At 43.4% G+C, this 17,488-nt stretch overlaps 1 protein-coding gene across 4 annotated transcripts in view; it reads right to left on the bottom strand.

Annotated features, from left to right (window-relative positions):
* LOC124036285 (FERM domain-containing protein 4A-like) overlaps positions 1–17,488 on the bottom strand; it is a 249,560-nt gene that overhangs the window by 140,498 nt on the left and 91,574 nt on the right. For 2 of the 4 annotated variants that reach the window (XM_046350708.1, XM_046350761.1), the window contains exon 1: positions 4,941–5,341. The exons of the other annotated variants lie outside the window; for them this stretch is intronic. In XM_046350708.1, the coding sequence (XP_046206664.1) occupies positions 4,941–5,033 (93 nt within the window). In that variant the 5' untranslated portion in view covers positions 5,034–5,341. Of the gene's footprint in view, positions 1–4,940; positions 5,342–17,488 lie in introns of those variants that run through there. 4 annotated transcript variants of the gene reach the window in all.

Genomic DNA, 17,488 nt, shown 5'->3' with positions numbered 1-17,488 from the left:
AGGTTCTGGCTGGCACTCCTCTACCATAGAACCAGGGTTGGGGAGTAACGGATTACGTGTAAGGGATTACAAAAACAACAGAAACAATAATCTGTTAAATTACCAGCTAAAATATTGTAATCTGATGACAGATACTCTAGAAAAACTAGATGATTACTTTTAAATTCAGAAAGGATGTTTGTTTTTTGACACTTCAAAATCAGCCCTGAAAAATGCTGCAAGTTTAAATTTGGTCAACGTGAGCGAGTTTGACCATAAATCAGAGACCACTGTGATGACACAACAAATGTGTTTGATGGATTGTGGGAAAAGAGCAGGAATATGCTTTTGGAGGCTACAGTCCAAACTATAGTGACAAGAAAATGTATGTGAACCCTTTGGAAATACCTGGATTTCTGCATAAATTGGTCATAAAATGTGATCTGATCTTCGTCTAGGTCACAACAATAGACAAACACAGTCTGCTTAAACTAATAACACACAAACAATTATAAGTGTCTTTATTGAACACACCGTGTAAACATTCACAGTGCAGGGTGGAAAAAGTATGTGAACTCATTTAATAACTGGTTGACCCTACTTTGGCAGCAATAACCTCAACCATACGTTTCATGTTGTTGCGGATCAGACCTGCACAACGGTCAGGAGGAATTTTGGACCGGTCCTTTTAAAAAAAAAAATTCAGTTCAGCAATATTCTTGGGACGTCTGGTGTGAACTGCTCTCTTGAGGTCATGCCACAGCATCTCAATCAGGTTGAGGTCAGGACTCTGACTGGGCCACTCCAGAAGGTCAGGACTCTGACTGGGCCACTTCAGAAGGTCAGGACTCTGACTGGGCCACTCCAGAAGGTCAGGACTCTGATTGGGCCACTCCAGAAGGCATATTTTTTTTCTGTTGAAGACTTTCTGTTGTTGATTTACTTCTGTGTTTTGGGTCGTTGTCCTGTTACATCAACCAACTTCTGTTGAGCTTCAATTGGAGGACAGAAAGCCTTACATTCTCCTGCAAAATGTCTTGATAAAAATGGGAATTCATTTTTCCGCCGATGACAGCAAGCTGTCCAGGCCCTGAGGCAGCAAAGCAGCCCCAAACCATGAACCTCCCTCCACCATACGTTACAGTTGGGATGAGGTTTTGATGTTGGTGTGCTGTGCCTTTTTTTATCCACACATGGTGTTGTGTGTTCCTCCCAAACAACTACAACTGTAGTTTCATCTGTCCACAGAATATTTTGCCAGTAGCGCTGTGGAACATCAAGGTGCACTTTTGCAAACTTCAGATGTGCAGCAATGTTTGTTTTTGGACAGCAGTGGCTTCTTCCCATGAACAACATTCTTGTTTAGTGTTTTATCTATTGTATCCCCGTCAACAGAATGTTAGCATGTTCCAGAGATTTCTGTAAGTCTTTAGCTGACACTCTAGGACTCTTCGTATCCTCTCCTTCCAGTTCTCTGCTGCCAATGACTGGAACGAACTACAAAAATATCTGAAACTGGAAACTCTTATCTCCCTCTCTAGCTTTAAGAACCAGTTGTCAGAGAAGCTCACAGATTACTGCACCTGTAATTTAGCCCAAACAACTACCTCTCCCCCTACTGTATTTATTTATTTTGCTCCTTTTCACCCCATTATTTCTATCTCTACCTGCACATTCTTCCACTGCAAACCTACCATTCCAGTGTTTTACTTGCTATATTGTATTTACTTCTCCACCATGGCCTTTTTTTTGCCTTTACCTCCCTTATCTCACCTAATTTTCTCACATTGTATATAGACTTTTTTTTATACTGTATTATTGACTGTATGTTTGTTTTACTCCATGTGTAACTCTATGTTGTTGTATGTGTCGAACTGCTTTGCTTTATCTTGGCCAGCTCGCAATTGTAAATGAGAACTTGTTTTCAACTTGCCTACCTGGTTAAATAAAGGTGAAATAAATCAATTGAGCAGTCTGTGCTGTGCTCTTGCAGTCATCTTTGCAGGATGGCCACTCCTAGGGAGAGTAGCAACAGTGCTGAACTTTCTCCATTTACAAACAATTTGTCTTACCGCGGACTGATGAACATCAAGGATTTTAGAGATACTTTTGTAACCCTTTCTAGCTTTATGCAAGTCAACAATTCTTAATCTTAGGTCTTCTGATCTTTTGTCCGAGGCATGGTTCAAATCAGGTAATGCTTCTTGTGAATAGCAAACTTAATTTTTGTGAGTGTTTTTTATAGGGCAAAGCAGCTCTAACCAACATCTCCAATCTCGTCTCATTGATTGGACTCCAGGTTGGCTGACTCCTGACTCCAATTAGCTTTAGGAGAAGTCATTAGCATCGGGGTTCACATACTTTTCCCAACCTACACTGTGAATGTTTAAATTATGTATTCAATATCGACAAGAAAAATACAATTTTGTGTGTTATTAGTTTAAGCACGCTATGTTTGTCTATTGTTGTGACTTAGATGAAGATCAGATCAAATTTTATGACCAATTTATGCAGGAATCCAGGTCACTCCAAAGGGTTCACATTCTTTTTCTTGCCAATCTACGTCTTCCAATGGTGCGACTGCTGTCGCCATCCAAACATGATCCAACTTGAATAATTCCTTGGAGGTAAAGGATGACAGCAGTGGTGTCGTCTATGGCGATATGGATATCAATTATATGGATATGGATATCAATTATATGGATATGGATATCAATTATATGGATATGGATTGATTCTTCAAGAATATAAATCATAAATGCTTCAAGAATATAAATCATAAATGCCTCACACTCCATGAGAACCCAAAATATAAGATAGTTTTTCTCCAATGTTTGTAAATATTGTAAATGCAAACAAACACTATAGCCTCATAACATGGTTAAAACAATCATTTTGATATCATGGATGGTCAGTCCTTGCATCCATAGCTGACTAATAATCTGCTCAAAGCATGCCTTTCAATGAGCACTGCACTTATTTTTCAACTCGAGTCAATGAATCATCAATCAGTCCACCATGACATCAAAATCATAAACAACAGAGTCGGGCTGGCTAATTCGTTTTGGGGTTGTGCCCAGGTCAAACTATTTGGCTAATCTATACTTCCATATTTACAATTCCTATTTATGAATATCAAGGGCTATAACATTTATTGGAATGACTGGAATTCTGATAGACTTTGGTTTTAAATGTAAAGATATAATTTAATCGTATTATTATATGTAGTAGAAAGTGATGGGTTAGAAGAAGTCTACATAACCAACCCATAAAGTAAAATTGAACATCCATATATGGCCAACTATGTAAACTTTAACATTGATTTATCCTGCAATAGATGTTGTTCAATTGGTAACATACACTTTTGTCTTCTTCTAATGCCTCTTAAGGGGATAGTAATCAAAAAAGTAACTGAATGTAATCAGATAACGTTACTGAGTTTGGGTACTCCAAAAGTTACGTTTCTGACTACAATTGAGGACAGGTAACTAGTAACTGTAACGAATGACATTTAGAAAGTAACCTACCCAACCCGGCATAGAACCATAGCCTGAGAGCATATCCTCTGGAAGAGCTGTCACTCTAAAGTTATGTTGTGTGTTAAAGCCCACCCACACAAACTGCACTTAACTCTGATTCACTTTGTACCATTACTGTTTCACCATGAAATCAGGACTAACCCCTCTTTACCACAGCATGATGGGAATGTTATTATCACTCACACACGCAGGCACATGCAACACACACTCGTGCTGAAAACATGTTGGCTTAAGAGTTAGTGAGTCATGCAGCAGGTCAGAACATGTCCTGAGGTTTGAGTGTGACAGTACCTCTGAATAGACCAGCCAGGTCACCCGAGGTACAAGTCAGTATTCCACGTCCGTCCAAGTCTGAGGACATTGCTAGTTGACGTGGAAACCGGCCACTAGGGAAAACAGTGAGCACTGTTACCTTCAAGTAGGTTGCTGTTTTGCTAGGGCGTTGTGGATGGTGATGGCGGATGGGCATAAGCATCTGCCTCTGGTTGCAAGTTGGAATCCAGCGATATTTTTCTTTTAACCCTATGCCAAACATTAACCCTTACCTTAACCATTCTGAGTTAATGCCTAACCTTAGGATTTCTCGAGTTAATGCCTTAACCTAACCTTAAACACTTAAAAATGTGACATTTGCATCAACTTAGAAATGTGACTTTGGAGAAACATGGGTGAATGTCTAATTCTGAAGTGAGACTGTGAGAGCTGGTTGGAATAGACATACAGAACATTCCACTTAAACCAGATAAATGCAACACCTCAACTCAGAACAACAGGATCAAACTGAAGGTAAAAATGTGAAAAGTCCATTGACAGTCATAGCTGCCTGGCAGGCATGAGCTGTCCTCTGTGTGTAACTAGACAGGGTAGGACATGGAGGATAATGATTAGCCATGCTATGCTAGGCTTGGCTATGTACAGCTCTGTTACAGTATGGCAACAGTATGCTATCTAAATAAGTCAGTATGCCAATATCACACAAGCACATAGTAGATTGAGACCTCAATGACCTTCAAACTGGGTAAGAATTAAGATGGACAGGCAAGAGGTAGAGAGAGAGAGTGACAGAGAGACATTCATTGTTCACTCAGTGTGCAGTTTCAGATTAAAAGCTTTTCTCTTGCTTTGCTTTCCAACTCAATCTCCTACCGTCCCAGGATTAGCCAAATAACCCTTAAATCCCAACCACACACAATGGAACAGCAAGACAGAGGAGAGAGAGGCAGAGAGTGAGAGAGAGGCAGAGTGAGAAGCAGTGAAAGATTGAAAGAGACAAGCAGGGAGCCTGACAGAGAGCGAGAGAGAGACAGACAGACAGAGAGAGAGAGGGAGAGAGACAGACAGACAGAGAGAGAGGGAGAGAGAGACAGACAGAGAGAGAGAGAGACAGAGAGAGAGAGGAGGTTGTAATCCAGTGTATCTTACCCTCTCTCCACTGTTCCGTCGTAACGTTCCCACCGGTAGTTTGAGCATGAGTCTGCGGGTCCTACCCGGGGTTACAGCCCCCTGCACCACCATGGCACGACCCTCAGTGTGTGTGTGTGTTAATGTGTGAGTGTGTGTAGAGAGAGAACGTCTATTCGCATCCAGCCTAGAAGCAGCTCTCGCGAGCTAGCGTGTGTTTGTGTGAGAGAGTGGGTATGAGTAGTCCCAGTCCTGTCTTCCCTCCTTCTCTCACTCCCTCTCTCCTCTGTTAGTCTTGGTGAGAGGAGAGTGTGTATCTCTCTGCTTAGCTACGCTCCACTCTGCTGCTCTTGCACACGGTGTGTGTGCTCGCATGAGTAGGCCTATGTTTGTGTGGAGAGGGAGGGAGTATGCTTTGTTTCTTTTCTCTCTCTTCCACTTCAGTCTGTCTCTATCCCGCCTTCTCTCCCTGTAGCCTGTGGGGTCTCTCTCTCTCTCTCTCTCTCTCTCTCTCTCTCTCTCTCTCTCTCTCTCTCTCTCTCTCTCTCTTGTCAGGAGCTTAACCAGGTCACTGGTTTAATGTGACGCTACGGTGGTTATTAGCATACGCACACTTGGTCACGTGATCACAAAGGAATAGTGAGTGTGCGTGGAGGGGAGGGGCGGGGATGGGAGGTTGACACACACACACACACACACACACACACACACACACACACACACACACACACACACACACACACACACACACACACACACACACACACACACACACACACACACACACACACACACACACACACACACACACACACACACACACACACACACACATTAGTACAGTGGGTCACGTGGTACACCTCAAAAGGAATATGTGATGTTTTGCCATCTGGGGAGTGGATTATCTTTAAATCCCACATCCAGCTTTCACCCCTTCTGTCTGGACTGGAGCACAGAGAGGGATACCCCTAAACACGTGCACAAACGCACAAACGCACGCACACTTGAATGCACGGCCACCGATAAGACAATATGTTTACAAAGGGCCAGGATCCCAAAGAGAGGGGGAATGTCTTTAAAGCTGGCCACTAGGGGCAACAGTAATCACCATCGAGTAGGCTTGGGTTTTGATGAGGTGTTGTGGACAGGGGTGGTGGATGGGCATCGTCCCATTTCTCTAGCTCAGAAGGTTGTGTGTTTGATCCCGATCATGGACACTGTTTTTTTTAACCCTTAACCATTTGGAATGAGTGTCTAAACTTAACATTTAACGAGTACATTTGACGTTTGGAGAAATAGAATGACATAAGGCAGCAGGAGCAAGAAAACAGTTTGAAATTTGACGCTTTGAGAACGTGGCTGAACATCTAATTTTGTAGTGAAACTGTGAGAGCTTGTTGGGCAAAAAACCCATCTGTCCTGATAGGAAGGGAGTCCAGTGCTAAGCTTAAGCCATTGAGTGGTGTGGCCCTTGTCTGACCATCAGATCAATTGGCTGGGTTAGGGTTGACTTGAGTTACAGCTGGTTCTAGTGACCTACTGTCATTTTCTTATAATCACTCTGCACAGCTCAGCTTCTCTCAATTAGCTGGTCAATACTGCATCGTCAGGTGATTAGTAAGAGCGTATAAACACACATTTATTGCACACATGCAACAGGAGTATCGGAGGTGGTTGGTGGACTACGCTTGTATGATGAGTAACCTTGCCTGAGAGTTGAAGACCAGGGTTCGACACACACACACACACACACACACACACACACACACACACACACACACACACACACACACACACACACACACACACACACACACACACACACACACACACACACACACACACACACACACACACACACACACACACACACACACACACACACACACACACACACACACACACACACACACACACACACACATTGATCTGACACATCCAGAATAAAGGAGCAGCCCTCTAAAAATCCCACCCCTCTGTAATTCATGGCATTAGAGGTGTTTGAAACACAACTTTTATGGACATGATATTGCAAACACAAACAGACGCACACACATACACACACACACGCACACTCTCACACACTGTGGTTACAGCTGTGCCAACCACACAGCAGAAAGTAATCTGCACTAGTAATCCCCACTAAGCATCATTTATTCAATACTCTGGCTTACATCAGGAGTGTGTGTATGTGTGTGTTTCTGTGTGTGAGTGTGTCCTACATAAGAAATATCAGCGGGCTATATATAACCCCACAGAGTGCAGGCAACATCCATGACTCAGAGACTCAACTGGAGGGAATGAAAGAGAAGATGAAAGTAACTACGGATCTGTTTTCACTGTCAGATGTGTTTGAAATGAAAACACATCTCTGTGATATGTTAGATTAATGATGTTATTGTGACTGGAGATATCCTGTTTTATCTTGTTCATCAGGAGGAAAAATGACATGGCTGTCCATAATTACCTACTAAAGACTGCATGTGTAGGCTTTTTGAATACCACAGTAATGATAAAGGCTCCAGTTCTCAATAATCTTAACAGGAGGACATGATTTAACGCTTCAGGCAAGATACAGTACACTATGACCTATTTCAGTTGAACATACACACAGAACCCTGCCATACGGGACAACAAAACACACACACACACACACACACACACACACACACACACACACACACACACACACACACACACACACACACACACACACACACACACACACACACACACACACACACACACACACACACACACACACACACACACACACACACCGAATTCTAACCCTACCACTAATTCTAACCTTAGCCCTAAACCCCATAGAAAAGGAGGTCAAATTTAGTTTGTTTACTATTCTTATGTGGACTTCTGGTCCCCACAAGAATAGTAAACAAATAAAATTTTTGACCAATTGGGGACATTTTGTTGGTCACCACAGGGTCAAATGCCTTTTCTAGGGGCTATAGTTAAACTCGTCCACACACACACACACACACACACACACACACACACACACACACACACACACACACACACACACACACACACACACACACACACACACACACACACACACACACACACACACACACACACACACACACACAGTGCCACCATCAGGACAATTGGACAAATTGGCCTAGGATTCACTACTTAGGTACTCCTTACCGTGTCTGCCAAATATCAGAACTTAACATCGAACAAGTCATGCAATATGCTTTTGATGTATTTTGGATAGGGTTGCAACAAATTCACGTGTTCTCAAAATCCCGGTTGGAGGATTTCCACCCTGTTTCTGGGAACCAGGGAATCTATTGAAAGTTCCTATAATTTTACAACTCTAATTTTGGACCATTTTCAATGAGGTTTACTCATTTAAATGTCTTCTTCTCCAGAACCGCTGAAACGATCAGCCCCAAAACTTGGTATATATGGATGCACATCTTCAAGTGCAATTTTTTCCAAGACTCAAACAATATAGGCCGCTGAAAGCCAATGAGCTTTAATGAATTGTTTTTCCCGTCCAACAGCGCCACCATGCAACTAAACTGAAGCATTACGTTACAGGTTAGCTATGTTCATATCCTTGAGCATGTGTGCCAAATGTCATATATCTGAGTCAAACAGATCAAGAGATATAAACGTGTTCCTGTTATAGCACCTCCGTGTGGAGGTGCATATGTTGAGTCTAGACAGAGTTTGGAAGATGTGTACCAAGTTACGAATATGCGTGTCTGATTTATATGGTCAGTAGCGGCCAATGTTCTTTGACATACTTGCCTGGAATATATTGCATTGGGAGACATTGGTTCATAGATGCCATATATCAACGATTCATGCAGATCGGTCGTTCGGTGCCAGAGGAGTAGTGTTTTTCACACAATCCTAAATGGCAGAAAATCCATCATGACGGACTTTATGGGTCATCGAGGCAACTTTGTTTCTTGTTTGTACATTTGTACCAAATTTCCCAACTCTAGGTCACACAGAGTGAGGGGCATGAGTTTTCAAAGTTTGCATTTTCAATTGCTCGTTATAGAGCCACCATTTGGCCAATAGGAACGGCACTGCATGAAAGGGTGTGGCCTTAGGCCTTACCATTTCACAGGAATTTCAATATTTTCCACAAATGTTTTCCATAGAATAATAATTGGCAACAAACGCAATAGTGTATGACCCAGCTTCGCTGCTGGAACCCCTAACAACACACATAGGAAAAAACACATGAGACATTCACAGACAGACTGAAGGGTTCTGATGAAATTCATTTCTCTCTCTGAACATACAGCAACCCCCAACATCCCCTGTCACACATTCTACCTAATCACCACAAAACCAATATAGCCAGTTCCAGACACAAAGAACTGAGTGAGTGAGTGTGTGTGTGTGAGAGAGAGAGAGAGAGAGAGAGAGAGAGAGAGAGAGAGAGAGAGAGAGAGAGAGAGAGAGAGAGAGAGAAAAAAACAATGCCGTAACGAGCAGTACATTAATGACTACTAATGAGACCAGATTTTTCCTCAAACAATGCACCTGGTGTGTGTGTTTATTTATGATGTATTGTGTGTGTGTGTGTGTGTGTGTGTGTGTGTGTGTGTGTGTGTGTGTGTGTGTGTGTGTGTGTGTGTGTGTGTGTGTGTGTGTGTGTGTGTGTGTGTGTGTGTGTGTGTGTGTGTGTGTGTGTGTGTGTGTGTGTGTGTGTGTGTGTGCCTGCACGTTCTGATTCATCCCTATGGTCCTTTGTCTGAGGTGTGTGTGTGTTTTTGGAAATGCCCTCCAGCCAGGCTCTCTCGTCTTGCCAGTGTTGGTGTTTATGGTTAAGATTCCAGACAATAGCCAGAATAGAATTACAGCACCATAAATACATAAGATTTTTTATTTCACCTTTATTTATCCAGGTAGGCCAGTTGAGAACAAGTTCTCATTTACACCTGCAACCTGGCCAAGATAAAGCAAAGAAGTGCAACGTACTTTCAGTAACACAATAGAAACATCTATGTACCATGTGTGCAAATGTAGAAGATTAGAGAGGTAAGGCAATAAATAGGCCGTAAAGTGAAATAATTACAATTGAGCATTAACACTGGAGTAATAGATGTGCAGATGATGATGTGCAAGTAGAGATACTGGGGTGCAAAAGAGCAAGAGGATAAGTAACAATATGGGGATGAGGTAGTTGGGTGTGCTATTTACAGATTGGCTGTGTAAAGGTACAGTGATCGGAAATCTGTTCAGCCAGCTGATGCTTAAAGTTAGAGAGGGACTTGCAGGACTTTAAGACTTTAAGACTTGCAATTCGTTCCAGTCATTCGCAGCAGAGAACTGGAAGGAAAGGCGGCCAAAGTAAGTGTTGGCTTTGGGGATGACCAGTGAAATATATCTGCTGGAGCGTGTGTTACGGGTGGGTGTTGCTATGGTGACCAGTGAGCTGAGATAAGGTGGGGCTTTACCTAGCAAAGACTTATAGATGACCTGGAGCCAGTGGGTTTGACGCCAAATTTGTAGTGAGGGCCAGCCAACGAGAGCATACAGGTCATAGTGGTGGGTGGTATATGGGGCTTTGTTGACAAAACAGATGGCACTGTGATAGACTACATCCAGTTTGCTGAGTAGATTGTTGGAGGCTATTTTGTAAATGACATCGCCGAAGTCAAGGAACGGTAGGATAGTCAGTTTTACGAGGGTATGTAGGGCAGCATAAGTGAAGGATGCTTTGTTGCAAAATAGGAAGCCGATTGTAGATTTAATTTTGGATGTCAGATGCTTAGTGTGAGTCTGGAAGGAGAGTTTATAGTCTAACCAGACACTTAGGTATTTGTAGTTGTCCACATATTCTAAGTCAGAACCGTCCAGAATAGTGATGCTAGTCGGGCGGGAGAGTGCGGGCAGCAATCGTTTGAAGAGCATGCACTTGGTTTAACATAAGCATTTGGAGGCCACAGAAGGAGTGTTGTATGACATTGAAGCTTGTTTGGAGGTTTGTTAGCACAGTGTCCAAAGAAGGGCCAGATATATACAGAATGGTGTCATCTGCGTAGAGGTGGATCAGAGAATCACCAGCAGTAAGAGCAACATCATTGATATATAAGGAGAAAAAAAAATTGGCACCCCCATAGAGACTGCTAAAGGTCCGGACAACAGGCCCTCCGATTTGACACACTGAACTCTATCTGAGAAGTATTTGGTGAAGCAGGAGAGGTAGTCATTTGAGAAGCCAAAGCTATTGAGTCTGATTGACAGTGTAACAGTTTTCTAGGTGTGGTGAAGGAGAGTCGGACCAAACTGCAGCGTGTAGATTGCGATCCATGTTTAATGAACAAAAATGTAACACAAATCTAAAACACAAACACTACAAAACAAAGAACGTAACGAAAACCGAAACAGCCTATACTAGTGAAAACTAACACAGACAGGAACAAGGACACTAAGGACAATCACCCACAAAACAACCAAACAATATGGCTGCCTAAATATGGTTCCCAATCAGAGACAACGATAAACACCTGCCTCTGATTGAGAACCACTCCAGACAGCCATAGACGTTGCTAGATCACCCCACTAGCTAAAATCCCAATACATACCAAAACCCCAAGACAAAACACACCACAATACAAAAACCCCATGCCACACCCTGGCCTGAACCAAACATGAAGATAAACACAAAATACTTCGACCAGGGCGTGACAGACAGAGTCAAGAGCCTTGGACAGGTCGATGAAGATGGCTGCACAGTACTGTCTTTTATCGTTGGCGGTTATGATATCATTTTGGACCTTGAGCATGGCTGAGGTGCACCTTTGACCAGCTCAGAAACCAGACTGCATAGGGGAGAAGGTACAGTGGGATTCAAAATGGTGGGTGATCTGTTTGTTAACCGGTTAAGACTCTAGGGGCAGTATTTCATTTTTGGATAAAAAGACGTGCCCGTTTTTAGCGCAATATTTTGTCACGAAAAGATGCTCGACTATGCTTGGAATTGATAGTTTTGGAAAGAAGACACTCTGACGATTCCAGAACTGCAAAGATTTTCACTGTGAGTGCCTTAGAACAAAACCTACAGGCAAAACCAAGATGTTTGAGCGACCAGGAAATCAACAGGATTTCTGATGGCACATTTTCCATGATCGCCTTATATGGCTGTGAATGCGACAGGAATGAACGGACACTTCCTATCGTTTCCCCAAGGTGTCTGCAGCATTGTGACGTATTTGTAGGCATATCATTGGAAGATTGACCATAAGAGACTACATTTACCAGGGGTCCCGCACGGTGTCTGCGTGGAAATTGGTGCGCAAAAGTCAGGTACCAGTATTTTTCCATCCGAATCTGAGAACAATGCAGGCTTCCAGGAATGGCATTTCAATGAAGAGATATATGACAAAACACCTTGAGGATGGATTCAAACAACGTTTTCCATGTTTCAGTCGATATTATGGAGTTAATTCGGAAAAAGTTTGACGTGTAGGTGACTGAATTTTCGGTTAGTTTCGTAGCCAAATGCATAGTAACAAAACGGAACGTTGTGTCCTACACAAGCATCTTTCAGGAAAAACTGGACATCTGCTATGTAACTGAGAGTCTCCTCATTGAAACATCTGAAGTTCTTCAAAGGTAAATTATTTTATTTGATCCCTTTGCTGGTTTTTGTGAATATGTTGCGTGCTAAATGCTAACGCTAAATGCTAAGCTAGCTATCACCACTCTTACACAAATTATTGATTTTCTCTGGTTCTAAAGCATATTTTGAAAATCTGAGACGACAGGATTGTTAAGAAAAGGATAAGCTTGAGGATAGGCATATTTATTTCATTTCATTTGCGATTTTTAGAAATCGCTAACGTTGCGTTATGGTAATGAGCTTGAGGCTATGATTACGCTACCGAATACGGTGTGGGTAGGACTAACAGGTTAAAAATCACGCAACATTTCAACGTCCTGCTACTCATGCCAGGAATATAGTATATGCATATGATTAGTATGTGTGGATAGAAGACACTCTGATGTTTCTAAAACTGGTTAAATCACGGCTGTGACTATAACAGAACGTGTGTTTCGTCGAAAAGCCCAAGGAAAACTGATCACCAAAAAGTGGAAAAAATATCAATGCGCCAGTTGCATGTATTGTCTATGTCACAGCAAAATAGATGGCTCCGAGCTTACAAGTCCTACAGCTTCCACACGATGTCGCCAGTCTTGGCAATTGCCTGGAGGTTGTTCCTTGGTCAAACGAAGAAGAGAGACCCCATACCATCCGGTGTACGACAGGATGTTTTGGAGGAGAGATTTCCGACCATGATTTGAAGACGTGGAGCTATTGAATACACATCACCCCGTGATCAATTTGATAGATTATTAACGTTTACTAATACCTAAAGTTGGATTACAAAAGCATTTTGAAGTGTTTTGTGAAAGTTTATAGGCAACTTTTTTAATTTAAAAAAATGACGTTGCGTTTTGAAACTGTGTTTTTTTATGGATCACACAGTTTTCATAGATGGATATTTTGGGTATATATGGACCGATTTAATCTAGAAAAAAAGACCCAATAGTGATGTTTATGGGACATATAGGAGTGCCAACAAAGAAGCTCGTCAAAGGTAATGAATGTTTTATATTTTATTTCTGTGTTTTGTGTAGCGCCGGCTACGCTAATTCTTTTGTTTAGGTCCCCTTCAGGTATTTCGGGGTGTTGCATGCTATCAGATAATAGTTTCTCATGCTTTCGCCGAAAAGCATTTTAAAACTCTGACTTGTTGGCTAGATTCACAACGAGTGTAGCTTTAATTCAGTACCCTGCATGTGTGTTTTAATGAACGTTTGAGTTTTAACGAGTGCTATTAGCATTTGGCGTGGCACATTTGCATTTCCTGATGGCTGGGTGGGACGCAGACGTTTCAGGTGGCGCTAAGAGGTTAATGATATCACGGTTAAAACCCGTTACCACTCATCTCCTCAGTTTTCGTACTTCTCCAGGGGGCTACCATCTTCTCGAAGTTGGACTTTCGGAACACCTGCTATTTTGTTCGGATACGGGAAGGAGACAAATGGAAGTCTTTAACATGGATAGCGGACTCGACAAGTACCTAGTGATGCCATTCTGATTGTCCAACTCTCCCGCAGTGTTCCAGGCCCTTGTCAACGATGTGCTCTACGACATGTTGAACCAGTTTGTATTTGTCTACCTTGGCGACCTCCTCATTTTCCCCAGTCAGCTCAAGAGCACATCCTCTGTGTCCAACAGTTCATCCAGCATCTCCTGGAGAACCAGCTGTTTGTTAAAGCAGAGATGTGAATTCTATTGCTCCACCATCTCCTTCCTAGGATACGCCATCGGTACAGGAAATATTCAGATGGATTCTGACAAGGTGAGAGCGGTGGTGGATTGGCCTCAACCCACATCCAGAGTGCAGTTGCAACATTTTCTGGGATCTGCTCATTTCTACCGCCGCTTCATCCGGCATTGCAGCACCTTGGCTTCCTCCTTCCTCAGCACTCACCTCTCCCAAGGTTCCTTTCATATGGTCTCCAACAGCAGACCGGGCATTCTCAAATCTCAAGTATCGTTTCACTACAGCTCCCATCTTAATCCACCTGGACTCGTCCCATCAGTTCGTGGTGGATGTCGACGCCTCCAACGTCGGAGTAGGGGCTGTCCTGTCCCAGTGTTCTGCCCAGGACTAAAAGCTGCATCCCTGCACCTTCCTTTCCCACCGTCTTAACCCAGCTGAGAGGAACTATGATGTGAAAAATTGAGAGCTACTCACAGTTAAGATGGCGTTGGAGGAGTGGAGGCACTGGTTAGAGGTGGCGGAACATCCATTCTTAGTCTCGGACTGACCATAAGAATCTGGAATGTGTCTGAACCACCTAGTGCCTCAATTCAAGACAGGCTCAAGGCTGTTATTCACTCACTTAAATTTCATTAAATCTCTTACATGCTAACTGGATGTTTGTCCAAGACTCCGTTCTCCTGTCCTGGTATGGGCCCGTTCCTCCAGACTCACCTGCCATCCTGGCTCCCGTCGGACTTTGGCTTTCGGTTTTGGTGGCCCACCATGGTTCATGACGTCTCAGAGTTCATCGCCGCCTACACTGTGTGTTTGCACAGGTACTCCGCGGCAAGCTCTGGAAGGCCTTCTTCAACCACTCCTGATTCCTCACCGCCCCTGGCCTCATATCACCTTGGACTTCGTAACTGGTCTCCCCCCATCAGATGGGAATCTGATAGAGATCCTAACGGTGGTGGACATGTTTTCCAAAGCTGGCCATTTAATTCCCCTTCCCAAGTTGCCCTCAGCCAAGGAGACTGCCCAGCTCATGGTACAGCACGTCTTCCAGATCCATGGACTTCCGGTCGACATGGTCTCTCCCAGTTCTAGAAGGCGTTCTGCACCCTCATTGGGTCATCAGCCAGCCTGTCCTCTGGCTTTCATCCAGTCTAATGGCCAGTTGGAGTGAGCCAATCAAGACCTGGAGATGGCTCTTCATTGCCTCGTCTCCCCCAACCCCACCACCTGGAACCAGCAAGTTGTGTGGGTGGAATATTCCCACAACATCCTTCCCTGCTTGGCCACTGGCCTTTTGAGTGTTCAGTGTTCAACCCCTGCTCTTCCCTGAGCAAAAAGTCAACAAACCCTCTGCCCACATGTTCATCCGACTGTCGTCGTACCTGGAAGAGAGCCCGGCCTTCTCAAGACCACCTCCAGATATCGGTGACAGACGGACCACCACCGGACCCCTGCTTCCCGCTATCGTCTCTGGCAGAGGGTATGGCTGTCCACTCGGGATCTGCCCCTCTGAGTGGAGTCCCGTAAACTTTCCCACCATTTTTATAGGCCCCTTCCCCATCTCTAAAATCCTTAGCCCCGCTGCTGTTCGTCTTCTGCACCCTCCATATACAGTGGGGCAAAAAGCATTTAGTCAACCACCAATTGTGCAAGTTCTCCCACTTAAAAAGATCATCATGGGTACACTATGACAGACGAAATGAGATGTTTTTTCTCCAGAAAATCACATTGTAGGATTTAAAAAGAATGTATTTGCAAATTATGGTGGAAAATAAGTATTTGGTCACCTACAAACAAGCAAGATGTCTGGCTCTCACAGACCTGTAAATTCTTCTTTAAGAGGCTCCTCTGTCCTCCCCTCGTTACCTGTATTAATGGCACCTGTTTGAACTTGTTATCAGTATAAAAGACACCTGTCCACAACCTCAAACAGTCACACTCCAAACTCCACTATGGCCAAGACAAAAGAGCTGTCAAAGGACACCAGAAACAAAATTGTAGACCTGCACCAGGCTGCGAAGACTGAATCTGCAATAGGTAAGCAGCTTGGTTTGAATAAATCAACTGTGGGAGCAATTATTAGGAAATCGAAGACATACAAGACCACTGATAATCTTCCTCGATCTGGGGCTCCACGCAAGATCTTTTATTTATTTATTTTTTATTTCACCTTTATTTAACCAGGTAGGCAAGTTGAGAACAAGTTCTCATTTACAATTGCGACCTGGCCAATATAAAGCAAAGCAGTTTGACACATACAATGACACAGAGTTACACATGGAGTAAAACAAACATACAGTCAATAATACAGTATAAACAAGTCTATATACGATGTGAGCAAATGAGGTGAGATAAGGGAGGTAAAGGCAAAAAAAGGCCATGGTGGCAAAGTAAATACAATGTAGCAAGTAAAACACTGGAATGGTAGATTTGCAATGGAAGAATGTGCAAAGTAGAAATAAAAATAATGGGGTGCAAAGGAGCAAAATAAATAAATCTCACCCCGTGGGGTCAAAATGATCACAAGAACGGTGAGCAAAAATCCCAGAACCACACGGGGGGGCCTAGTGAATGACCTACAGAGAGCTGGGACCAAATTAACAAAGCCTACCATCAGTAACACACTACACCACGCCAGGGACTCAAATCCTGCAGTGCCAGACGTGTCCCCCTGCTTAAGCCACTACATGTCCAGGCCCGTCTGAAGTTTGCTAGAGAGCATTTGCATGTTCCAGAAGAAGATTGGGAGAATATCATATGGTCAGATGAAACCAAAATATAACTTTTTGGTAAAAACTCAACTTGTCGTGTTTGGAGGACAAAGAATGCTGAGTTGTATCCAAAGAACACCATACCTACTGTGAAGAATGGGGGTGGAAACATCATGCTTTGGGGCTGTTTTTCTGCAAAGGGACCAGGACGACTGATCCGTGTAAAGGAAAGAATGAATGGGGCCATGTATCGTGAAATTTTGAGTGAAAACCTCCTTCCATCAGCAAGGGCATTGAAGATGAAACGTGGCTGGGTGTTTCAGCATGAAAATTATCCCAAACACACCGCCCGGGCAACGAAGGAGAGGCTTCGTAAGAAGCATTTCAAGGTCCTGGAGTGGCCTAGCCAGTCTCCAGATCTCAACCCCATCGAAGATCTTTGGAGGGGAGTTGAAAGTCTGTGTTGCCCAGCAACAGCCCCAAAACATCACTGCTCTAGAGGAGATCTGCATGGAGGAATGGGCCAAAATACCAGCAACAGTGTGTGAAAACCTTGTGAAGACTTACA

Source organism: Oncorhynchus gorbuscha, linkage group LG01 (genome assembly GCF_021184085.1).
Source record: "Oncorhynchus gorbuscha isolate QuinsamMale2020 ecotype Even-year linkage group LG01, OgorEven_v1.0, whole genome shotgun sequence".
Classification (NCBI taxonomy): Eukaryota; Metazoa; Chordata; class Actinopteri; order Salmoniformes; family Salmonidae; genus Oncorhynchus; species Oncorhynchus gorbuscha.
Note: the sequence above shows the minus strand (reverse complement) of the source record. Positions and strands in the feature narration are given on the sequence as shown.